Source organism: Schistocerca serialis, chromosome 1, assembly GCF_023864345.2.
Source record: "Schistocerca serialis cubense isolate TAMUIC-IGC-003099 chromosome 1, iqSchSeri2.2, whole genome shotgun sequence".
NCBI classification, from domain to species: domain Eukaryota; kingdom Metazoa; phylum Arthropoda; class Insecta; order Orthoptera; family Acrididae; genus Schistocerca; species Schistocerca serialis.
In genome coordinates this window covers 236,085,058-236,112,022 of record NC_064638.1, presented here as the reverse complement: position 1 = coordinate 236,112,022, position 26,965 = coordinate 236,085,058, and the positions used below count along the sequence as shown (strand labels likewise).

Here is a 26,965-nt window from a genome sequence, read left to right as displayed (position 1 = left end):
AAACGGAATCCGACGTCTAAAATGAAACAGACGGAAAGAACAAAATGGTGAAGCAGGAACTGCTAGAGGAAAATGTAAGTCTATTGAGGCATGTGCAACTAGAGGAAAGGTAGAAACCACCTACAGGGAAATAAAGGAGGCCATTGAAGAAAAGCGAAGCAGTTGTATAAATATGAAGTGCTCAGACGGAATACCAGTAGTAAGCAAAAAAGGGAAATTGAAAGTAGGAAGGAATATAAAGAGGAGCTACACAAGGGAAATGGTAAGAGAAGATAGATGAAATTAGAGATATGATACAACATGAAGAATTTGACAGAGAACTAAAAACGCAGAAAAATAATAGGAAAAAATAATCATAAGGAAATAATAGTTAAAGATAATAGATAAAGAAAGAACAATATATTCTAATCTCAACAAAACTATCAATAAATGATTGCCTTTTGAAGAAAAACGTAAATACGAGCACAATAAACTAATAGAGAATTAAAAATAGAAAATACAAACATTAGTTTTAATAATTTCAAAAAATTGTCTTCTAAACCCGAAATAACACTCCTGGAGCAGACGGCATTCCCGCAGAACTATCGACATCTCTGCAAGAGGTAGCTATGACAAAACTATTCCACTTGGCGTACAAAATGTGTAAGACAGCATAATTTAAGAAGAATATAATAATCCGAATTCCAAAGAAAGCAGGTCCTGATAGATGTTAATATTACCGAACTATCAGTTTAATAAGCCATCGCTGCAAAATACTCATACGAATTATTTAGAGGAGAGTAGAAAAACTGGTAGAAGCCGACCTTGCGATATATCACTTTGGGTTCCAGTGAATATAGGAACACGCGAGGCGATACTGGCCCTATAACTTATCTTGAAAGAGAGGTCAGAGAAGGGCAAACCTACGTTTAAACCATTCGTATGCTTACAGAAATCTTTCGACAACGTCGATTGGAACACATCCTTTCAAATTCCGAAGGCAGCAGAGGTAAAATACGAGGGGCGAAAGGTTTTATCTACCATTGACACAGAAACCAAAAGGCAGTTATAGAAGTCAAAGGGCAGGAAATGGAAGCACTGTTTGAGAAGTGACTGAGAAAGTATTGTAGCCTAGCCTGGATGTTATTCAGTATGTAAGTTGAGCAAACAGAAAAAGGAGTCAGAGAAAACTTTGGGATTTTGGTTATTAAAATAATTTACGTTGGCCGAAGTTGAGAGGACATATAATGTAGACTGGCAACGCAAACAAAAGCGTTTCTGAAGAAGAAAAATTTGTTCACATCGAGTATAAATTTAAGTCCAGACAGTGTTTACGGAAGGTATTTCTCTTGAGAGCAGCTTTGTAAGAAAGTGGAACATGAGCGACAAGAAGGGAATAGAGGCCTTTGAAATGTCGTGCTACAGAAGAACGCTGAAGATTAGATAGGCAAGGCCCGAAACTACTGAGGAAGTACTAAATACAACTGGGAAGAAAAGAAGTTTGTGGCTTAACTTGATTAAAGGAAGAGACTGGTTGGTAGGAAACATTCTGAAATATTAAGGATTCATCGGTGGACGGAAGTGTGTGTGAAAGGGGGGAGGGAGGGCTAAAAATTGTAAAGGGAAATAAAAAGGGTTGCGCAGTAGAATAACTCGGAGAGGTATATCAGACCAGTCTTTGGACTGAATGCTGGGAAAACCACTGTATAAACGCACAAAACATTGCAACAAACTTTTGGAGACAATACAAGTCGTCAGATACAGTTTTAATACAGTTATAAGTGTTTCAAAAACAGACGAACGTAACTGATGATGATGAAAATAAGAGACCTGATTCTACATTATCATAGGCAGACCATCTTTACTATCATTTGACAATATTACTTGCTCACTACAGGTGTGATATAGATGACAATGCTGCTTCTCCAGTACACTCCACACTACATTCTTCGAAATGTGTATTTCATGGGCAGGGTGATAGCTGTTTATTGATGAATCTTCTTCCCTACGATCTGGCACTGTCACATAAAATGTCAGAAAGCGACCAGTTCTTCCTCGAATACTCTGACAAAGAATCTGGGGCTTGTACAACCACTGAGTGACTTTCCTTTTTTTGTCTAATGACTCATAATTGGGAAAGGAGGCGAGAAATCAAGTGACTCAGAGCCGACTCGCAGAGTGTTTTAACTACTAAAACCATTTCTGCAAGTTCGTGTAACAAGAGTACTGATCAATCTTTGACAACATGTCATGAAGCATAGACAACAGTGAACTTCATCGTTGACACATCGCAGATGACTTGGTACTGTCTTTTTGGTTTTTTTCGAGAGTGCATAAAACCAACTACACCTTGCTCAGTGATATCTAAGTCTCCGCCATTTTCGGCCATTTTCCACTGGCTGCTCTGTTCTGTAAAAACATGGTCCTAAGCAAGTGGAATCAATATAGTAAAGCGAACCACTTGTGGGAGTATACTGACCCAGCGTTGCACCACGGTATTCACCTGGTGTTGTCGTACGCCTGCCGAGACGATTACCGAAACCAGAAGGCACCTCGGCATGCGACATGCGTAACTTTTGTAGCCACAACACCACAATAGATACGCTCTGGGGTGTATAAATACTGGTCGTATGGCAGGGCTGGTCCTTGGTCGAATCAGTAAATCATCGAGTAGTCAACTGTCGTCGTCCTGGCCTCCGCTGCGAGTCGCCGCCGCTGTGCCATCATTCTGACAGGAGTGCCTACCAAGCGGTCCAGCCGCCTGCTGATGGACTGAGGGACTAATTGAGGTCCTCTTGGCCGTGAGCCGCTGAGTGCCTAGCCGTCGCCAGCTATGGGCTGGACGGGTTCCGGCAACCGCGCTAGTAGTCGGCAGCATGAGCATCTGGCGCAGTGCCGCTGGGCAATGTTCACTACGCAAGCTCACTCTCCACACAGGCTGTGCTGATCGTCGCATCTACTACCGTCTCCATCGACAGTGTCCGCGAAATCGATGCCTGACCACATCACAGAACGCTGACGCAAGTTGCATCACCAGGCAAGGGCCCACACCTGTTACTGCATTTTTCTTGTTGGGACAATAAACTTTTCATGCACACAGTCTGCAGCCGCCTTACTCCTTCGATGGGATGTTTGTAGCGCTCAGCACGTCTGGTATCACGAAGTGACAATGGGGTCAGGTAGTGTCAAATGTCCCCCACGGTTGTGTATTAGGTCCTATACTCTTTTCATTGTGTGTAAATAATGCGTCATCAGTATTGTCCCACTATAAATACCACATGGAAGCTCATGACGTCCAGTTGTATCTAAGTGTTAAACCAACAAATGTGAAGGCAGCTATCGAGAATCGCAGTACTGACATGTGTGCACGATCAAGATGGAGAGAGGGTGGAGGTTTAAGCTCAACCCATCCCAACCTCAAGGAGTATTGGCTTATCATTCTACGTTCATTACCCTGAATTATCAGGAATCTCTTGACTTGAAAAAGAAATTTGTACAAATGCTTATCCTTCCAATTATTGTTTAAGCAAGGCCTATCTCAGTAAAGATCACAAAGCCTGGAACTTCTTATGAATGCCTGTATTCGTCATATATTGAGGTGACAAAATTCAAGTCATAGGGATACGCACATATACAGATAGTGGTAGCATCGTGTACACAAGGCAAAAAGGGCAGTGCAGTGATGGAGCTTTCGTTTGTACTCCAGTAACTTATGTCGAAAAGTTTCTGCATGACAAGATTTAACATACTTTGAAAGCGGAATGACAGTACGATCTAGACTCATGGAACATTCTACTTCAAAACCCGTTAGTGAATTCAACATTCCCAGATCCACAGCGTCAAGAGTGTGCCGAGAACACAAGATTACAGGCCTTACATCTCACCAAGGACAACGCAGTGGCCAAAAAACTTCACTTAAGGACTGAGAGCCTTCGCGTTTCCGTCGAGTTTTCAGTGCCAACAGACAAGCTACACTGCGTGAAATAACTACACTCCTGGAAATGGAAAAAAGAACACATTGACACCGGTGTGTCAGACCCACCATACTTGCTCCGGACACTGCGAGAGGGCTGTACAAGCAATGATCACACGCACGGCACAGCGGACACACCAGGAACCGCGGTGTTGGCCGTCGAATGGCGCTAGCTGCGCAGCATTTGTACACCGCCGCCGTTAGTGTCAGCCAGTTTGCCGTGGCATACGGAGCTCCATCGCAGTCTTTAACACTGGTAGCATGCCGCGACAGCGTGGACGTGAACCGTATGTGCAGTTGACGGACTTTGAGCGAGGGCGTGTAGTGGGCATGCGGGAGGCCAGGTGGACGTTCCGCCGAATTGCTCAACACGTGGGGCGTGAGGTCTCCACAGTACATCGATGTTGTCGCCAGTGGTCGGCGGAAGGTGCACGTGCCCGTCGACCTGGGACCGGACCGCAGCGACGCACGGATGCACGCCAAGACCGTAGGATCCTACGCAGTGCCGTAGGGGACCGCGCCGCCACTTCCCAGCAAATTAGGGACACTGTTGCTCCTGGGGTATCGGCGAGGACCATTCGAAACCGTCTCCATGAAGCTGGGCTACGGTCCCGCACACCGTTAGGCCGTCTTCCGCTCACGCCCCAACATCGTGCAGCCCGCCTCCAGTGGTGTCGCGACAGGCGTGAATGGAGGGACGAATGGAGACGTGTCGTCTTCAGCGATGAGAGTCGCTTCTGCCTTGGTGCCAATGAAGGTCGTATGCGTGGTTGGCGCCGTGCAGGTGAGCGCCACAATCAGGACTGCATACGACCGAGGCACACAGGGCCAACACCCGGCATCATGATGTGGGGAGCGATCTCCTACACTGGCCGTACACCACTGGTGATCGTCGAGGGGACACTGAGTAGTGCACGGTACATCCAAACCGTCATCGAACTCATCGTTCTACCATTCCTAGACCGGCAAGGGAACTTGCTGTTCCAACAGGACAATGCACATCCGCATGTATCCCGTGCCACCCAACGTGCTCTAGAAGGTGTAAGTCAACTACCCTGGCCAGCAAGATCTCCGGATCTGTCCCCCATTGAGCATGTTTGGGACTGGATGAAGCGTCGTCTCACGCGGTCTGCACGTCCAGCACGAACGCTGGTCCAACTGAGGCGCCAGATGGAAATGGCATGGCAAGCCGTTCCACAGGACTACATCCAGCATCTCTACGATCGTCTCCATGGGAGAATAGCAGCCTGCATTGCTGCGAAAGATGGATATACACTGTACTAGTGCCGACATTGTGCATGCTCTGTTGCCTGTGTCTATGTGCCTGTGGTTCTGTCAGTGTGATCATATGATGTATCTGACCCCAGGAATGTGTCAATAAAGTTTCCCCTTCCTGGGACAATGAATTCACGGTGTTCTTATTTCAATTTCCGGGAGTGTATAAATCAATGTGAGACGTACGACGAACTTATCCGTAACGGCAATGCGGAGAAATTTGGCGTTAATAGCCTATGGCAGCGAATGCCTCTGCTAAAAGCACGACATCGCCTGCAGTGCCTGTCCTGGACGACCAGCTCGGTTGGCTGGTCAGTTCAGGTCACACCCGATTTCATGATGGTGGTGTGACACAGCTCTCACGAAGCCATGGACCCAAGTTGTCAACAAGGCACTGTGGAAGTTGGTGGTGGCTTGATAACGGTGTGGGCTGTCTGTATGAAAATGAATGGATCCTCTGACCCAACTGAATCCGGTCATTAAGGGGAAAGAGCTATCTATGTTCGGCTATTTTGATACCATTTGCAGCCGTTCATAGACTTCATGTTCGCAAACAGCGATGCAATTTTTGTGGATGACAATGCGCCCTATCATGGGGCCACAATTGCATTGGTTTTAATGGCATTCTGGACAATTTGAGCGAATGATTTGACCAACCAGATCGCCTGGCATGAATCCTATCGAACTTTTATGGGACATAATTGGGAGATCAGTTCGTGCACAAAATCCTGCAACTGCAACACATGCACATGCGCAATTATAATCTGCATGGGACTTTTAACGACTTTTTGAGTGCATGCCACGTAGAGCTGCTACACCACACTGGGCAATAAGATGTCCGACATGATATGAGAAGGTACCCCTGACATTTGTCACCTGATTATATCGTGATGTGCGACACTTTGACCATGTTTCACCATCATTTGCACAGATATTCTAGCTGTGTGCAGACAAACGCAGAGATTTCCATACAATCTTTCTCCTGCTTTATCAACGGACACTGTCCCACACATCTCTCCACGACCTTAAGGTTCTTGGCTGAACAACATAACAAAAATACCCATCCCCATCAAAGTAAAATCCTTGCTATTGCACTTCATCGCTCAGCCACTTTCTCAAAGTCCTTCTCAGTAGCGGCGCTATATTAAAGAACTGAATATCTTCAGCGTCAGAAGACAATGATATACCTAGTAAAGCAATAAAAATGTGTACCATCGTCCCCGTAGGCACTTGTTACTCCTTTTTATCCTTCTTTCCAACGATATCTTCCTCATTTTGCGCTGTTCTTAGTTGATGCAGTCTCCTTAAATTTCCTTACCCCAGAAATCGCTATATCAGAAACACTATCATTAGTGCTATTATTGTCATCGTTATTATTATTGCTATCATTATTATTATTATTATTATCACTATTTCTGGCAGCAGCAACAGCAATAGTACAGGTATTGCCAGTATCAACTTTATTAGCAAAGTCAGTATTATTTACTTGCATTATCATTATAAACACTCAAATCATTTTAATACTGTTTTTATATTAAAATTGTTCTGATGTACAAAATTTACTGTATATATGAAAACCTGTTCAGATGTAAGAGAGGGCCTGCTGGACCTAATCAGATCTCGTTAAATATATACGTAAAACCCATCGAATTCTCAATACCCACGTGCGGAAGCTGAACGCTATCCTGGCAAGTAGAAGAACGGCTCTTTCACTCCTCCACAGTCGTCATTGCACTCCCAGTTCGAAACCGTTCCTTTGTTACGGGATACATCCAGTATCTGTCTATGGGTGATTGTGCTACTAATGAAGTCATCTGTATTAGCCTGACACAGCTTCAATACAGCAGCCGCTGCCTCTGCAACCTTTGTAGCGTTCAGAATGTGAAAGCTCATTTATTTTTTGTAGCTGCTACACTTTATGCTTCCAAGAAGCCAACATCTCACGATATTTTAGCGTAGGCTTCTGCGGCCAGAATCAGTCGACATAAAAGTTTTCTGGGTATGTTACCGCGTAATATTGTATATAACTACTGCTGGAGAAAACCGACGTTTCGGCCACGGTTGCCGCGACGCTGTTTTGGATCTACTGGTGCGTTCTAGCTATGCAGCGTCCCTATATTTTGTTATTGCTGTTCATTGCGCATGCGCATTGCGTCATAATTTTAAAAAGACAGTTCATTTCATTGGTCACTTAAGAAAGAAGGAGAGGGAACTTTATTTTAATACGTTACTGCGGTGGAGGGAGAGCGTAACCTCTGTTATCTGTGCCGTGACTGATGGTCACCGGTGAATGAGAAGTTGGCTCCTCATTGCCTCCTGGTTGCTGGCAGCCAAGATGGGGCAAGCTTGAGCCCATTCTCTCTGTTCATGTTCTTAGGGTGTTTAAGCACTTCGAAGGCCTCTCTGATTTTGCGTCGGCTGCTTGGCCAACATACAGGCTTCGCTGAAATTTATTTCTTTTCTGAAATCTTGCTAATGTCCTGCCACTGCAGATTTGTTGTGTTGCCCCAAACCAATATAGCGCTCGTGTTCTCGATGCGTGTTGCTAGTGGCCTGCCAGTCTCGCCGATACATGCCTCTTCTCCACATTCGAATTCCACTTGTGCACGCCTGCAGTGTGTAATGCATCCACCTTGTCCTTAGTGGAGCCTAGCACGTCCTGGATCCTGCGACCACTGTAGAAGACAGGCTGCACCCCAACCGGTGAAGGTGTTTCCCTCTTCGGTCAGTAACATTTTTCACATAAGGTAAGCGCACTGGTGGAAGCAGTTTGTCTATTTCTTACTTACTTGTATTCGTCGACAAGGCTGTGTGGATCATCTGATCGCTTAGCCATTTGTTAGATACGTTGTGCGTAGCATTTTAAGCTCAGGTGTTAAGTTTTGAGCATCACTTAGGCGCTGCGCACTGATTTCCAAAGAACAGATGACCGAGTTCTTCTGAGCTAGGTAGTGGTAAGATTGAACGTGCAGATACCTATTCGTACGTGTAGGCTTGCGATATAGTCTGTGCCCCAGAGTGACCTCCGTTGTCCTGTACACTTCGACGTCTTGAAATGGAATTGCACCATTCTTCTCTATTTAGAGCGTGAACTGTATCTTCCTGTGCATGCTGTTAAAATATTCGTGAAACTTCTGTGGCTCCTTTTCGTCATGTGGCCATATAGCGAACGTGTCGTCCACGTATCTGAACACTGCGGAAAAGAAATAAAATCCAGCGAACCCTGTGTGTTGGCCAAGCAGCTGGTTATGACGAAACGCAAAATCAGAGAGGCCACCGAAATACTTAAACACCCTAAGAACATGAATAGAGTGGATGGACTCAGGCTTGTCCCAGCTTGGCTGCCAGCAGTCAGAGCCCAACAGACCGCACTGTCAACAGGAGGCGCGAGCACTACCGGTGAGTAACTGCAGCCGCGCGGCCGACGTCCAGCAACTGGTAAACGGGAGCCAATTTCTCGTTCGCCGGTGACCACCAATCGTGGCACACAATACAAGAGTCAATAGGCAACAGAGGTTACATTCTCCCTCCACCGCAGAAACCTATGAAAATGAAGTTCCCTCTCCTTCTTCCGTAATTAACCAACGAAATCAACTATCGTTTTAAAAGTATGACGTAATGGTTCAAATGGCTCTGAGCACTATGCGACTTAACTTCTGAGGTCATCAGTCGCCTAGAACTTAGAACTAATTAAACCTAACTAACCTAAGGACATCACGCACATCCATGCCCGAGGCAGGATTCGAACCTGCGACCGTAGCGGTCGCTCGGCTCCAGACTGTAGTGCCTAGAACCGCACGGCCACTCCGACCGGCTATGACGTAATGGCATACTCAATAAACAGTAATAACAACATAAAAGGGACACTGCATAGCTAGAACGCACCAGTAGACCCAGAAGAAGGCCGCTACAACCGTGACCGAAACGTTGGTTTTCTCCAGCAGTAGTTTTATGCAATATGACGCGGTAACGTGCCCAGCAAACTTTTATGTCGATCTCACGTTTTGTTCCATTTTAGTTGATAGCTGAACTTCTTTTATCACCAGTAGCCGACGCCCTCTTACGTCGTTGTAATGTACGGATGTTGGACATGGTGGCGTGGTCCTGTGTTGCAGGACATACCACTGCACGTGACGATGCTGACCTTCCTGCTGATGGCCACGGACCGCTACCGGCTGGTGCTGTACCCCTACAAACCACGCATCCCTGTCTGCATCTGCGCGCTGGGAACCTGGATGCTGGCCATCTGCATCGTGGTGCCATACCCCTTCTACATCACGTATCTCGATCTGGAGGTAAGTGACATGTATGTAAAAGGCGTCACAGGAAAGGAGCTACTCGCAGAACTATCTCACCCACAACACACAGTAATGAGTTCTCTCTCTCTCTCTCTCTCTCTCTCTCTCTCTCTCTCTCTTTCCTAGCATTTATTCCCTGATGCGGAATCAGCTGTTCTTTTAACTTTGTGGCTGGATGCCATTCCTGTTTCCCCAGTCGGCACTTAACCTTACGGAGGGAAGTTTTGTACACTGTCTCACTGTGCATCACAGAAACTTCGAAGCGTCTTTCAATATTAGAACTGTGCGCCAGACCAGAACTCGAGCTAGGGACCAGTGTCCTTTGCTCTACCAGCTGAACTATCCTAACACCCTAGCACAGCTCGCGACTCACCCCCATGGTATTTGTGTGCCAGTCCCATCCAGCCTTTGCTTCGAGGGTCAGTTGGTCAATTTCGTTTCGATAATTCAGTCTGTAGAGCACTTCGCAGGCTCGATTCTGGCTCCAGAACACAATATTATTCTGCGAGGAAGTTTCAGATCAGCACACATTCCGCTCCAGACCATAAATTCGTTCCGAGTATCGTGTCTTGTTCCTTGGTCAAGGACAGAGCTGTTTGTGCTGTAAATGCCAACTGTTTAATCGACATACTCATGATGCAGTTAATATCCCCAGTGTGTTCAATAGTTCTTTACGATGAGCTCAGCTACGATTTTTGGTTGTTATTCATATGCCCCTTTTCTACAGTTTGAAAATTGGGTTCATATGTTGTGCATTTCAGTATACATGTGAATCACATGTAGCTAAATCATACTGCCTATTATACACTGATGACATGCAAGTGACATTCTGTTTGTAAGGATATTTGTGTGTTCATCCACTTTAGCTGACAGTCAGTATTCATTCCCAGAAATTTTACATTTATTACACTGTCTGTAGAGCTACCATTTACATTTAGTTTGTTAGTGTAGTTTTCAATCTTCAAACTGAAATTCATTGCATCTGCATTCTTGATGTTCAATGCTATTATATTGTGTATTGACCAATTGTAAATTTCCCTGAGAGTTTGATTTGCTTTCTCTGCAAGGAATTCTCTTGTTTTTTCAGTGGCTATAGTACGGTTTTCATCATTTCATCAACAACGAGAGTTTTCCCTGGAAAAGTGATCCTACCTCCCATGAATATTAACGTATTTTGGCTCTGGCAAGTTTTTTACTAAAATTTTAGACTTTTTCCTTTTTTTTTCGTCAGTCTTCAGAATGGTTTGATGCGGCCCGCCACGAATTCCTCTCCTGTGCTAACATCTTCATCTCAGAGCAGCACTTGCAACCTACGTCCTAAATTATTTGCTGGATATATTCCAATCTTTGTCTTCCTCTACAGTTTTTGCCCTCTACAGCTCCCTCTAGTACCATGAAAGACAATCCCTCATGTCTTAACAGATGTCCTATCATCCTGCCCCTTCTTCTTATCAGTGTTTTCCACTTGTTCCTTTCGTCTCCGATTCTGCGCAGAAACTCCTCATTCCTTACCTTATCAGTCCACCTAATTTCCAACATTGTTCTGTAGCACAACTTCTGAAATGTTTCGATTCTCTTCTGTTCCGGTTTCCCCACAGTCCAAGTTTCACTACCATACAATACTGTACTCCAGACGTACGTTCTCAGAAATTTCTTCCTCAAATTAAGGCGGATATTTGATATTAGTAGACTTCTCTTCGCCAGGACTGCCCTTTTTGCCAGTGCAAGTCTACTTTTGATGTCGTCCTTTCTCCTTTCGTCATTGGTTATTTTACTACCTAGGTAGCAGAATTCCTTAACGTCATCTACTTCGTGACCATCAATCCTGATGTTAAGTTTCTCGCTGTTCTCATTCCTACTACTTCTCGTTACCTTCCTCTTTCTTCGATTTACTCTCAATCTATACTCTGTACTCATCAGACTGTTCATTCCGTTCAGCATAATTCTTCTACACTTTCACTCAAGATACCAATGCCATCAGCAAATCGTAGCATTGATATCCTTTCTCCTCGAATTTTAATTTCACTCATGAACCTTTCTTTTATTTCCGTCACTGCTTCCTCGATGTACAGATTGAACAGTAGGGGCGAAAGGCTACAGTCTTGTCTTACATCCTTGTTAATACGAGCGCTTCGTTCTTGATCGTCCACTCTTATTATTCCCTCTTGGCTGTTGTACATATTGTATATGACCCGCCTCTCCCTGTAGCTTACCCCTAACTTTTTTTAGAATTTCCAGCACCTTGCACCATTTTACACTGTTGAACGCTTTTTCCACGACGATAAACCCTATGAACGTGTTTGATTTCATTATTAACCTCAACGTCAGAATTGCCTCTCTCGTGTCTTTACCTTACCTAAAGGCAAACTGATCGTCATCTAGCGCGCATCCTCAGTTTTCTTTTGCATTCTTCTGTATATTATTCTTGTAAGCAACTTGGATGCATGAGCTGTTAAGCTGATTGTGCGATAATCCTTGCACTTGTCAGCAAGTCGTTTTGTGGCCAGTTCCCCCAATGATTTTAGAAATTCTGATGGAATATTATCTATCCCTTATTTGATGTTAAGTCCTCCAAAGCTCTTTTAAATTATGATTCTAATTCTGGATCCAGTATCTCTTCTAAATCGACTCCTGTTTCTTCTTCTATCACATCAGACAAATCTTCCCCGTCATAGAGGCTTTCAATGAATTCTTTCCACATATGCGCTCTCTCCTTTGAATGTAACAGTGGAATTCCCGTTGCACTCTAAATGTTATCGCCTTTGCTTTTAATGTCACCGAAGATAGTTTTAACTTTCCTGTATATTGATTCTGTCCTTCCGACAATAATCTCTTTTTCGATGTCTTCATATTTTTCCTGCAGCCATTTTGTCTCAGCTTCCTTGCACTTCCCACTTATTTCATTTCTCAGCGATTTGTATTTCTTCTGTATTCCTGAGTTTCCCGGAACATTTTTGTACTACCTGCTTTCACCGATCAATTGAAGTATTTCTTCTGTTACCCATAGTTTCCTTGCAATTACCTTCTTTGTACCTATATTTTCCTTCCCAGCTTCTGTGATGGACCTTTTTAGAGATGTCCATTCCTCTTCAACTGTACTGCCTACTGAGCTATTGCTTATTGCTGTATCTATACCCTAAATCACTTCAGGCAAATGCCGGGAGGCTACCTTTGAAAGGGCACGGCCGACATCCTTCCCTAATCCAATGAGACCGATGACCTCGCTGTTTTGTCTCTTCCCGGAACAACCCAGCCCAACAACTTCCAACTGTATTTCGTAATTCGTTAGTACTTTGGTATCCACGTCTTTGCGTACTGATTCTTCCTGACTAATGTCTTAAACGTCAGCCTACTCTTCATCACTATTGTGATCTGAGTCTATATCTGTTCCTGAGTACGCGTTACAATCCAGTATCTGATTTCGGAATCTCTGTCTGACCATGATGTAATCTAACTAAAATCTTCCACTATCACCCGGTCTTTTCCGAGTATACGTCCCCCTCTTGTGGTGCTTGAACAGAGTATTCACTATTTTAACTGAAACTTGTTACAGAACTCAATTAATCATTCTCTTCTCTCATTCCCTGTCCTCAGCCCACATTCTCCTGTAACCCTTTCTCCCCTACAACTGCATTCCAGTTCCCCATGACCATTAGATTTTCATCTCCCTTTACATACTGTATTACCCTATCAGTATCTTCATACACTTTATCTCTTCATCTTCAGCTTGCGCCATCGGCATGTGTACCTGAACTACGTTTTCTGTGTTGTTTGGCTGTCGATTCTGATAAGGACAACCCTGTCACTGAACTGTTCACAGTAACACACGCTCTGCCCTACCTTCCTATTCACAACGAGTTCTACTCCCGTTATACCATTTTCTTCTGCTGTTGATATTACCCTATACCCATCTCACCATAAATCATTGTCTTCTTTCCATTTCACTTCACTGACCCCTACTATATCTAGATTGAGCCTTTGCATTTCCCTTTTCAGATTTTCTAGTTTCCCTACCACGTTCAACCTTCTGACATTCCACGCCCAGACTTGTAGAACGTTGTCCTTTCGCTGATTATTCAGTCTTTTTCTCATGGTAACCTCCTCCTTGGCAGTCCCCTCCTGGAGATCCGAATGGGGGACTATTCCAGAATCTTTTGCCAATGGAGAGATCATCATGACACTTCTTCAATTACAGGCCACATGTCCTGTGGATACACGTTACGTGCCTTTAATGCAGTGGTTTCCATTGCCTTCCTCATGCCGTTGATCATAGCTGATTCTTCAGCCGTTAGGGGCAGTTTCCCATCCCTAGGACAAGAGGGTGTCCTGAACCTCTGTCCGTTTCTGCGCCCTCTTTGACAGAATGAAAGTGACTTCTTATGCCGGAAGGCTTCGGCTGCCAATGCTGATTATTAATTAAAATTCAAGCGCCGGTGGAACTCGAACCGAAGACTTTCTGGTTATGAATCAAAGGCGCTACACCTAGACCACGGGTGTATTTTAGACTTACTTTGATGTATATTGTGCCTCTAGTCTTTGTACCTGATTGTTGCGTATGATGAATATTAGTCATCGATAACCCCCCTTGTTCCTAATGCTTGCAGCTTATTTAGTAGACACTCGCGGTCAAGCGTATCAAAAGCCTTAGAAAGATTTAAACTATGCCTGGGACATTCTCATCTTTGTCAAGAACATCAAGTACCGCTTTTTCGAATTCTGCTATGGCTGATTCCGTACTTCTACACTTCAGAAACCAAATTGTGAGTCACATAGAACGCTGCATTTATTCAAGTAACTCACTAATTTTGGAGAATGGTGACTCTTGGCAAATGGGTCGGCAATTTTCTATATCTTCTGCATTACCTGTCCTTAGTAGAGGTACAACTCTTCGTGTCTTAAATACTCTGGAAATTTCCCTGATGTGAAGCATTCGCTTACCATGTTTGTAATGGAGCTTGTATAGTCTCTATGTATTGCTTCAAGCACATTTGTTGGACCTCAGTCTAAGACTAATAACTTTTATCTTTTCCGTTTTTGTACAGTTTTACTGACTTCATACTCTGTGGTTGGTAGCGACATTATTGTACTTAGACCATAATTATTTACAGGTGTTATAATGGTTTTTGCGAATTTTTGCTGTTACTCCTCTGTAATACTTGAAAAATGCTCATTCACATTGTCTGCTATATGGTGTAGATAATTTTTACTGTATCGCCCTCCCCTATGTGGATGTTGTTATGTCTATGTTTATCTCTCCCTGTTACCTTTTTTATGACATCCAAGAGTGATTTTCTTTTATTCCCTCCATTGTGTATTACTTTTTCATTAAATGACTTTTTCGCATCTGTCAGAACCCTCCTATAATTCTTTTTGTACCAATGACATAAATTCAAGGACTCTTGGTCATTAGGACTCGTTTTCATGGAACTGAGGTACTGAAGAGTTCAGGAGGACATCTTAATATCTGCTGTTATCGATTTGTTTTTATGAGACATAGTGTGGGTACTTTTGTAAATGACTTTCCAACGTGCAATTTAAATAAGACTGAGAATTTAGCGACTTTCACGTTTACATTGGTTTCTCTAAACACTTCATCCCAGCTTTACTTTGATAGGTCTTTTGAAAAATTTTGTATTTATATTAAATATCTTGTCACCTTGCACATTATGGAATTTTTCCATACCTGATTTTAGTGTTACTGTTTGGGGTAAAATGTCTGTTATGCCAAGATCTTTTACAGTTACATCTCGCTTTTACCTGTTGTCCCTACTTCGTACTATCAGTACTTGGTCATTGGAAAGTAATAATGAATAGATAGCAAAATGCTGGAAAGGAAAACCTATGCCTTTCCTGTATATATATTACAAATCTATATATTAAATAGGGTCCTTTGGATGTTTGGAATGACTCACTCACCATTCACTTTATTTCAAATAGTAGGTGTGATTCGTTGCATATTCTTCAGATTAGAGACATTTTCTGTGTTCATATACCTATAGTGAGTTTATTGGTATAAATAACACGGTTTTTCCCAATTTTAGGTATACTTCCTCAGCCCTAGAACAGACCTTCTCACTTATTTGTCTAAGGTTAATAATACGATCCATATAGGACAGTTAACCATAAATAATCCACTGCAGTCCAAGAAGAATAAAGACATATGTAATGACAATGCCAGAAGGAAAAATGACGTTCATTATTTCACATTATGATTATCTTTAGCACGAACAGAGTAGCATAATGCTACAATAAAAATTTTTGATAGCTTATCCAGTGATCGAAAATATCTGACAGCCAACAAAGAAAAATTTGAAAAAAAAAATGAATGTTTTCCATGGCAACTCCTTCTATTCCGTAGAAGAATTTCTATTATTGTTATGTGTAAAATGTGGTGGGTAGGAACTGCTAACTCACAAATGTGTGATTAAAAACAATCTTATGAATATTCAGCATGTAACATTATTTACAAATGAACAACTTACATCCAAGTCTCACCGTTTGAGGGGAGCCCAGGGCCCATATTTTCACAATTCCATCGCAGTTCTTCACGGTCTGCTCGCCTTACCATTTCTTGCTTCTTTCAGCGTCTCTTTAACTAATAGCTGTGGTGCAGGTTTTGTGTGAGCTAATGAACAGCTTTTGATGTAAACTTCAAATACGTGGTCTCTTCTCCTTTCTGCCAGAAGTTCTTCAAAGTGCCTTTTTCCACTGTCCAGTAGATATAGTCTGTATTGTGGGTGAGGGATTGCTAGCCATTTTCATCTTCCTTATCATCCTCCACACCTCTAATAATCTCCTATATCCTAGCACATGGTTTCCCACATACTCTTTCCCCAACCTTTCCCTTAAAATTTCTTATTAATTTCTTAGCCCTCTTTATGTACCTTGTATCCATTCCAACCCTTTTCGCTCCCAGAGCTCAACGACATGTGATATAGTTCCTTCTTTTCATCAACCATTTCCATCAACTCTCTCTCTTCCAATAAGTTCTTGCTGTTCTCTCCCTTTCCCTTACTAGAGACTCCGCCTTTGTTTTGTAACCGATTGTTTCAGGAAACCTTGTAGTTCAGTGGCTATAGAGTCCTTCTCCATTGCATCCAATTTTAGATTTAACCTCTGCTGATACAAACTTTACACTCTTCTTGTAGAAGATGCATTCTATATTTTGCGTCCTCTACTGCTATAATTCCAGAATCTTCCTCTTTCTCCTCCTGTTTTCTCTTGATCTTAATCGGGAAAGCAACTTTGGAAGTAACTATCGAATGGTTGGTGCCACACTCTATTCCTCTCTTTATCCTTACATCTTGTACTTTAATGACCCACTATTTACACGCTAATACATAGTCCATTATTGATTTTAGGTTCCTTGACGAATTGACCGAGATGTATTTATGCGTTTCTTTGCGCCAGGATTAACGTTCATAGCAGTACACTTCTGAATTTTACAGAAATTAATAAAACTCCTTCCATTATCGTTTTCTACCTCATCTCCTCATGGTCCTACAACGTCATTTTATTCTTCTCTCCATGGTCCTACAACGTCATCATTTAATGTTCTTACAATTCTTCCATTTAAATACCTCGTTATTAACAATTCACGTTCGTCTCAAAATTCGTCAACCACTTGTTGTAGGTCATCGAAGAAGTCTCAAGAGGGTCGTCTAAGTTAGGACTATACACTCCAGTTATTTTCAGTTTTATTCCATAAAGCCGGCCGGTGTAGCCGAGAGGTTCAAGGAGCTTCAGACTGGAGAAAACCAACGTTTCGGCCACGGTTGTAGCGGCCTTCTTCTGGGTCTATTGGTGCGTTCTAGCTGTACAGTGTCCCTTTTATTTTGTTATTACTGTTTATTGAGTATGCCATTACGTCATAGCCGGCCGGAGTGGCCGTGCGGTTCTAGGCGCTACAGTCTGGAGCCGAGCGACCGCTACGGTCGCAGGTTCGAATCCTGCCTCGGGAATGGATGTGTGTGATGTCCTTAGGTTGGTTAGGTTTAAGTAGTTTTAAGTTCTGGGGGACTGATGACCTCAGATGTTAAGTCCCGTAGTGCTCAGAGCCATTTTTTTATTCAATAAATTATTGTTATGCTCGTTATTCTTTCATTTACTTCCTTTCAGTTATTTATTCTTTTTTTCCATTTCCTTCTTATAACATCACCTGCCTCTTATTTAGCTCTTTTAGCTTTTTCCACTCCACTACAAAACAGAATAAAGTCTCCAAGTACTTCTTGTCACATCCTTTGCTCCAATGTTTAAACTTCACTTATTTGCATACTTCTATGTGTAAGGTGCTGGAAACATCACGTGTTAACAGTCTGACTCGTGAAACCCTTGAAAATATTGGAGATATATTTGTACCTTTTGAATTAAAATAAGTGTTTGTACCCTCTTCCTATCTGTGGAAGAAAGCTTTGTCTTTTCTGGGAAGAAAGAGGAAAATGGTAGAAAAACGAATTCTTCATGGACTTGTTGCTCCGTGTGTGACAGAAACTGTAATTCTGTGTAATTGTTTTTTATTTGCGGTCTTTCATGTGGATCTGCATCTTACTAACAGATTAAAGGAATATGGCTATAAAGTTTTTCCCAGAAACTAGAAAATTCGTTCTTCAGTGTTCACGTGTAATGCCTCTAATACCGCACATAAAGCAAGTTTAGGGTGATAAGTAAAATTCAGTTTTGCCTCTGGATCCCGTGGCAGGTAGCGCACATTTTGGAAACGATCTTCTCCATTACGAATAATGCATATCTCAAATATATATACATTTTAGAAAAACATTCAATAATGTACCGTAATGAGGTCAAATAAATAAAATTTGCTCCACAAAAGTATCTAGTTGACTTTACGACGGAACCGAGTCCTCGACCACCATATTATTCAGGATAGAGAACAATCGACCAACACAGCTTTAGGTATATCACAAAGTCACAGGCTTCAACCATTTTTCTTCAATACATTACATGAAATTCTTTAGCTTATGCGATTCTTCATGGACTTGTTGCTCCGTGTGTGACAGAAACTGTAATTCTGTGTAATTGTTTTTTATTTGCGGTCTTTCATGTGGATCTGCATCTTACTTGCAGGAATAAGATCCAAAATTGAGAATCACCAGATAGTTACAAATATATCTTACTTTACTCAACCAGTTCCTCCAAAATCACTCTATATCTGACTTTTAGGACTCAATTCTCATCACTAAATGGTTAACTTTTTCCACTGCTGAGTGCAAAAACATGTACTTGCCGATACTAATAATAACACAGTTATAGCTCCGATTGCGCTGACAAGGTATTAATTCAGTGCAAACACCCAGATTCAACGATGTATGGTAATATTAAACAGATTGATCACTTAGTGTTACAATCTTAGATTTCATTTCGTCGATGGCGCATTGGGCAACTGCAGCTTGTCTATGAAAGATAGCGTCTACAAAAAGATATTCTGTCGAAAATTGAGGTTGTGGCTACATAAAAATAGGTTGATTATTACACTAAAGTGAAAATAGCAACAGGCCACTGTAATATTGCTCAGCCGCTAACGACGCTATTCATCCCTAACAAATTGCAGTGTTAACTGTGGCTGGTTGCTGTTTGTACTTTCATATAATAATTAACACGTATACAAAGTGTGTAAGGGCCATCCCTAAATATTACAACAGTTTTTTATATCCTCACACGTAGGTTTGTACCGACAGGGTACACGATTATGTAAACAGGAACCTTACCTATCAACTCTAACTTGTTCTTCTTCATTAAATGAGAATAATATTGACGCAATGAACAGCGTGATATGCTAATTACGCACATCAAGTCCACGATGTAACCCTCAATCTGGAAGTGACGGGAGCCATAGAGGAATCGCTCCTACAATTGGCTAGAATAACCGAGTGCAGAAAGCACGAGAACATTAGTAACCGTTCTTCCCTAACTACAACTGGGATTCAGATAGACATATGCTTTTCATGCAGAGTTACCTTTCCTTTGGAATTAATGTTCGTTTGGAGAATCTGGTCGCTTATGTAGCTATTTTTAATACACAGCTCTAATAATAACTCTTCCTGTGTTCTTAATTTTGTTAATGTTATACTGAAATTTCCAAATCCTTTCAGCACTGTTCTGCAGCAGAATCACTAAAATGTACGTAATCAAACAAGAATGCCGGAAACATTTTCGCCAGTAAGCAGAGTTTTGAATGGGGGTAAACTTTCTACTGCCCTATCCTTCAACAACTTCCTTGCAGGAATAAGATCCAAAATTGAGAATCACCAGATAGTTACAAATATATCTTACTTTACTCAACCAGTTCCTCCAAAATCACTCTATATCTGACTTTTAGGACTCAATTCTCATCACTAAATGGTTAACTTTTTCCACTCAAATTGACAGCCAGTCATACAGTACACAGCTATTTATACACCGTTTATATTCATCCATAAGTTAGGCATGTTACTGGATTGTAAAAGTGAAAAAGTAATATCTTATTTTAAACTGACGTCATCCACCTAGATAGATTAATATACAGCCTCCTCAAGCAGAGTATTAACAAAGTAAGTGATTAATACCACATAACTCGAAATTAATTTTTAAAATTTAACAATATATTATGTAAAACCAGTTTGCGATAAATTATTTTCCATACTAATATATATCGTCTGGAAAATTTCGAGCCTGCAGCCGCATAAATTTCACTTCTTCTAATAATTCGTGTATATCGTCCAGCCATCTTCAGAGTGAGTCGAGGTAGCTGACGCTCCAGCACTTGCTCCGTCCTTATAAAGTCGCGGACCGCGCCACTGCGTATGCAGCCACTGATACACAGGGCAACAGAGACATTGACCGGCGGCAGTGAGGTACAACATGTGCACGAAATTAGATTTAGGGCTACACGGTCGATCCACACGGTGATATCGATCTATCACTGCAAGCTGCACCGTTTCGGTGTCTTTCTGAGTTTATTAGTGAAAGTGCCGGATTCCATGATCTGTCCCAGCTGAAACCGCTGTCTCTGTTAACTGATTTCGTCGCCAACAGAATTTCAATTGCTTCTTTCAATACTGAGGCCTAGAATGATGAATACGAGGCTAAAATTTCTACTTTATCGTACTCTGCCCCCGCCAGTTTATTAGGTCGTAAGAGCTGGGTGTATCTGCAGTGTTCTGTGCATCTCTCATAGACTGTAAGTGTCGCCTTCCTCATCGATATCACCATGTCCATCCACAGTGCGTCCATTCACCTAATTTCATGCAGCCTTTGGCCGCCATCGGCGTTTCTGAACGTTTCTGGTGCCTTGTGTATCTATGGCCGCATGCGCAATGGTGCGGTCCGCAGGTTTAAAAGGAAGGTGCAAGAGCTGGAGCGTCAGTCACCTCGGGTCACTCTGAAGATGGCTGGAAGGTATACAGCAGAAATATTAGAAGAAGATGTGAAATTTATGCGACTGCAAGCCCGAAATTCTATGGAACAAACTTTGCGCCGCGAAAATATGAAGATGCACACTATACATCTTGTTTAATTCGATAGCTTCGAAGCTTCTGTGTCATGGCAGGATCTAGAGGACATGGTGAGTGAACGGATAAATGAATGGATGAAGAAAAGACTGAAAGAGAGAAAATCGTTTAATTATTTCACATCATTCATAACAACTGAACAATATTTTAGCCAAGATCGTCACAACATATGGTTTAGTCACTTGGCCATATATCAATATACCCTTTATCAACCAGTTTCATTCTTCAAATGGATCATCATTAGGTTCATGTGTCACAATGAATTAGACACCAATACCTATACAGGAATCGATCTATATATACACTAGCTGAAAAAAATGATCCATCCAGAACACACAGTAGAATGACAGTAACTTTGTATACATACAATACCATCATAGCGCATATAAATTATTGGATGTAGTATTGTCTTTGACATGTAGTACAGCCACAAGAGTGCATTAGTGTTGCCCTTGTTTAATATTGTTATCAGCCATGGTAAGTATGTATATCAGGTGTGCGAACAGTGCCAGATGTTGAGTGACCACTCATGTGAGAGTATCATCCGCACCTGACAGTTGGAAAGAGACCTCATTGTTGGTCTTCATTGGGCTGATTGGTCAAATTGTGCATTATCCAGATTTTCTGCGTACATTTATGTAATATTAGTGTGATGTTAGATTGCTTGAGAATGCATGCTGGACAACTAGAAGAATGGATAACAGTACTGCACATCAAAAATATCGTAACCACTTTACATCCTCGTCTGCCATCCAAGAGCAAGTAATTCACTCCCATCGGTTGGACACTAGCAGCAGCCGTACTAGGAAATTACGTCTCACTTGGAGGCTGCCATTAGCACCGCAACACAAAAGGCTTCGTTCTGCGCTGCCGCTCCTGAATACTATTGAATGCTGATGAATGGCGTCGCATTGTGTTCAGCGATGAACTGCAGTGCTGACCAATGTCGGTGAGTTTGACGGCGACCTGGAAGTTGCTCCCATTCTTCCTGCAGTATTACTCTTGACGTCACAGTGCGGAATCTGTCGATTATGACATCATGTCAGGCTGATAGTGAGTGAAGGAACTCTTTTGGCACAACAGTACCCCAAGGACATCCTAAACCCTCGTGGTTTACCTCATGGCGCTTGTCCACTCATGGCGCTGTCTTTATGAACTGTTTGTGTGGTGTTGAAGTACTTCTATGACCAGTAAAATCCTAAGATCTGTCCCCAGTACAACATGCATGAAACCAACTGGGACATCAACACCATCCTAGTGCCAGAGTCCGATACATCGAAAATCATTGTGCATAAAATGGATTTATGACAATCTCAATCAGTGCATTCTTCCAGGACAGAGGGGGTACAATGTCATATTGATAAGTGGTTTCATATGGCCAATCACATATGAAATTGGCTCAATACTGTAATCACTGAAATAACATAACTCCAGCTCTTTTCTTTCTCAGATAGTGTACATTGTGAAAACGAATATATATATATATATATATATATATATATATATATATATATATATATATATATATGTGTGTGTGTGTGTGTGTGTGTGTGTGTGTGTGTGTGTGTGTGTGTGTGTGTGTGTGCGTGCGCGTGTGTGTGTTCCACACCTTCAAAACCACACAATCGATTTCAACCAGGCATGGCAAGCACATCAGTTTTGTCTAGAACGATGCACTGTAGCGTTAAGAATCACCTACCTACAATGGTGATGGTACTGGAGATGAAAATGGTTTGATGTATGAATGGACAGGAAGGAGGGGAAGAGATGGGCAAAGGGATGGGGACGGAGGAAGTGGACAACAATATGGTTGGAGATACGGACAGAGAGGTTAGGGAATTAACAGAGAGTTGAACAGAGAAAAGAGGTAAGAGAAAATGGTCAGAGAGTTGGGAAGTGATGGCCACAGAAGAGGAGAAGATAGAAAAAGGGAGGGGGAGGCGTAGGAGACAAGATGGATATGGATAAAGGAAGATCCCCCCCCCCCCCCATGAAACACTGACTTTGCCATTGTTAGGGAGACTTGCGTGCCTCAGTGATACAATTAGCCATACTGTATGTGCAACTACAATGGAGGGGTATCTGTTGAGAAGCCAGACAAACGTGTGGTTCCTGAAGAGGAGTAGCAGCCTGTTCAGTAGTTGCAAAAGCAACAGCCTGGATGACTGACTGACCTGGCCTTGTAACATCAACCAAAACTTCCTTGCTGTGCTGGTACTGAAAATGGCTGAAAGCAAGTGTAAACTACAGCTCTAATTTTTTTCCGATTACATGCGACATTACTGTACGATTAAATGATGATGTCGTCCTCTTGAGTAAAGTATTCTGGAGGTAAAATAGACCCACATTCGGATCCCTGGGTGGGGACTACTCAGGAGGATCCCAGGGTGGTGACTACTCAGGAGAATCCCAGGGTGGTGACTAATCAGGAGGATGTCGTTATCAGGAGAAACAAAACTGGCTTTCTACAGATCGAAGCGTGGAATGTCAGATACCTTAATCGGTCAAGTAGGTTAGAAAATTTTTAAAGGTAAATGGACAGGTTAAAGTTAGATATAGTGACAATTGATGAAGTTCAAGTTGGGTTGTTGGGTTGTTTTGGGGAAGGAGACCAGACAGCGAGGTCATCGGTCTCATCGGATTACGGAAGGATGGGGAAGGAAGTCGGCCGTGCCCTTTCAGAGGAACCATACCGGCATGAAGTTCAATGGCAGCAGGAATGGAGCTCCTGGTCAGGGTTATAAATACAAATCAAATAGGGGTAATGCTGGAGTAGGTTTAATAATGAATAAAAAGCAGGAACGTGGATAAGCTACTACAAACAGCATAGTGAACGCCATACTATAGCGAAGATAAACACGAAGCCCACGCCTACCACAGTAGTACAAGTTCATATGCCAAATAGCTCCACAGATGTTGAAGAGATCGAGGAAATGTATGATGTAGTTAAAGAAATTATTCGTGTAGTTAAGGGAGACGAATATTTAATAGTCATGGGGAACTGGAATTCGATAGCAGGAAAAGGCAGAGAACGAAAAGTAGTAGGTGAATACGAACTGGGGGTAAGGAATGAAAGATGGAGCCACCTGGTAGAATTTTGCTCAGAGCATGACTTTATCATTTAGTTTAAGAATCACAAAAGAAGGTTGTATACGTGGAAGAGGCTTGGAGCCACCCATTGGTTTCAGACAGATTATGTAATTGTAAGACATAGATTTGGGAACCAGGTTTTAAATCGTAAGACATTGCCAGGGGCGGGTGTTATCAATTTTAGATTAAAACTGAATAAACTGCTAAAAGGTAGGAATTTAAGGAGATGAGACCTGGATAAACTGAAAGAATCAGAGGTTGTAGAAAGTTTTAGAGAAAGCATTAGGGAACGGTTGACAAGAACGGGAGAAAGAAATACAGTAGAAGAAGAATGGGTAGCTTTGGCAGATGAAATAATCAAAGCAGCATAGGATCAAGCAGGTAAAAAGAGGAGAGCTATTAGAAATCCTTGAGTAATAGAAGAGATACTGAATTTAATTGATGAGAGAACAAAGTATAAAAAATGCAGTAAATGAAGCAAGCAAAAAGGTATACAAACGTCTCAAAAATGAGAGCGACTGGAAGTGCAAAGTGGCTAAGCGGAGTTGGTTAGAGGACAAATTTAAGGATGTAGAAGCATTTATCACGAGAAGTAAGATCGATAGTGCCTACAGGAATATTAAAGAGACCTTTGCCGAAAAGAAAACCACGTCTATGAATATCAAGAGCTTAGATGAAAAACCAGTCCTAAGCAAAGAAGAGAAAGCAGAAAGGTGGAAGGAGTACGTAGGGGGTCTATAGAAGGGTGAATATACTTGCGGGCAATATTATGGAAATGTTAGAGGACGTAGATGAAGATGAAATGGGAGATACGATACTGCATGAAGAATTTGACAGAGCACTGAAAGACCTAAGTCGAAACAAGCTCCTGAGAGCAGACATCATTTCGTTAGAACTATTGATAGCCATGGGAGAGCCAGTCATGACAAAACTCTTCCAACTGGTGAGCAAGATGTATTAGACAGCCGGAAGTCCCTCAGGCTTCAAGAAGAATATAATAATTCCAATCCCGAAGAAAGCAAGTGTTGAAAGATGTGAAAATGACCGAATTATCAGTCTAATAAGTCACGGTTGCAAAATAATAACACCAATTCTTTACAGACAAATGGAAAAACAGATAGGAGTCGGCCTTGGGGGAGATCAGTTTCGATTCCGTAGAAATGTTGGGACACTTGAGGCAATAATCTTAGAAGGTAGATAAAGGAAAGGCAAACCTACATTTCCAGCATTTGTAGTGTTATAGAAAGCTTTTAACAATGCTGACTGGAATACTTTCAAATTCTGAAGGTAGCAGGGATAAAATACAGGGAGTGGAACGCTATTTACAATTTTTACAAAAATCAGATGGCACTTATAGGAGTCGAGAGCCATGAAAGGGAAACACTGGTTGAGAAGGGAGGGAGGCCGGGTTGTAGCCTATGGCTCTGAGCACTATGGGACTTAACTTCTATGGTCATCAGTCCCCTAGAACTAAGAACTACTGAAACCTAACCAACCTAAGGACGTCACACACATCCATGCCCGAGGCAGGATTCGAACCTACGACCGTAGCAATCGCGCGGATCCAGACTATAGCGCCTAGAACCGCTCGGCCACTCCGGCCGGCGTTGTAGCCTATCCCCAAAGTTATTCAATCTGTATATTGAGCAAGCGGTAAGGGAAACAAAAGAAAAATTTAGTGTAGGAATTAAAATTCATGGAGAAGAGATAAACACTTTGAGGTTTGCCAACGACATTGTAATTCTGTCAGATACAGCAAAGGACATGGAAGAGCAGCTGAACGGATTGGACAGTGTCTTGAAAGGAGGATATAAGACAAACCCCAACAAAAGCAAAACGAGGATAATGGAATGTAGTCGAATTAAATCAGGTAAGGCTGAAGGAATTACATTAGGAAATGAGACACTTAAAGCAGTAGATGAGTTTTGCCACTTGGGGAACTGATGATGGTCAAAATAGAGAGGATATAAAATGTAGACCGGCTTTCGCAAAGAAAGCTGTTCTGAAGGAGAGAAATTTGTAAACATCGAGTTTAGATTTAAATGTCAGGAAGTTCTTTCTGAAAGTATTTGGATAGAGCATAGCTACGTATGGAAGTGAAACGTGAATAAATAGTTCAAACGAGAAGAAAATAGAAGCTATCGAAATGTGGTGCTACAGAAGAACGATGAAGATTAGGTGGGTCGATTACGTAACCATAAGGAGGTACTGAATAGAAGAGAAGAGCAATTTGTGGCACATTTTGATTAGAAGAAGGGTTCAGTTGGTAGTACACGTTCTGAGGCATTAAGGGATCGCAAATTTAGTATTAGAGGGAAGCTCGGGGTGGGGGGGGGGGGGCGATAAAATCGTAGAGGAAGACCAAAAAAGAATACACTAAGCAGATTCAGAAAGATGTAGGTTGCAATAGTTGTGGTGCATTGTATGTTAACTGGGGACCTAGAAACGACGGAGAGGCTCCATCCCCACCGCAGCCACAGTGACCCACAACCCCAAGACGACTACCACAGTCCACTTCACCCCTCCGCCGCCCCACACCGAACCCAGGATTATTGTGCTGTTCGGTGCCCCCCCCCCCCCCCCCCCAGGGAACGTCTCACACCAGACGAGCGTAACCCATATGTTTGCGTGGTAGAGTAATGGTGGTGCACGTGTACGTGGAGAACTTGTTTGCGCAACAATCTCCGACATACTGTAGCTGAGGCGGAATAAGCCGTGGCAGATCGAAAACCGCCTAAAAACCATCCACAGACTGGCCGGCTCACCGGACCTCGACGCAAGGCCGCTGGGCGGATTCGTGCCGGGGCCAGGCGCTCCTTCCCTCCCGGAAAGCCGTGCCTTAGGCG

The 26,965-nt window shown here is 42.5% G+C and overlaps 1 protein-coding gene across 1 annotated transcript in view; it reads left to right on the top strand.

Annotated features, from left to right (window-relative positions):
- The first annotated feature begins 9,300 nt into the window (after nucleotides 1-9,300).
- LOC126461519 (substance-P receptor-like) overlaps nucleotides 9,301-26,965 on the top strand; it is a 241,241-nt gene continuing 223,576 nt past the window's right edge. Inside the window, exon 1 of the mRNA XM_050096006.1 lies at nucleotides 9,301-9,522. Within this exon, the coding sequence (XP_049951963.1) occupies nucleotides 9,301-9,522 (222 nt within the window). The remainder of the gene's footprint in view (nucleotides 9,523-26,965) is intronic.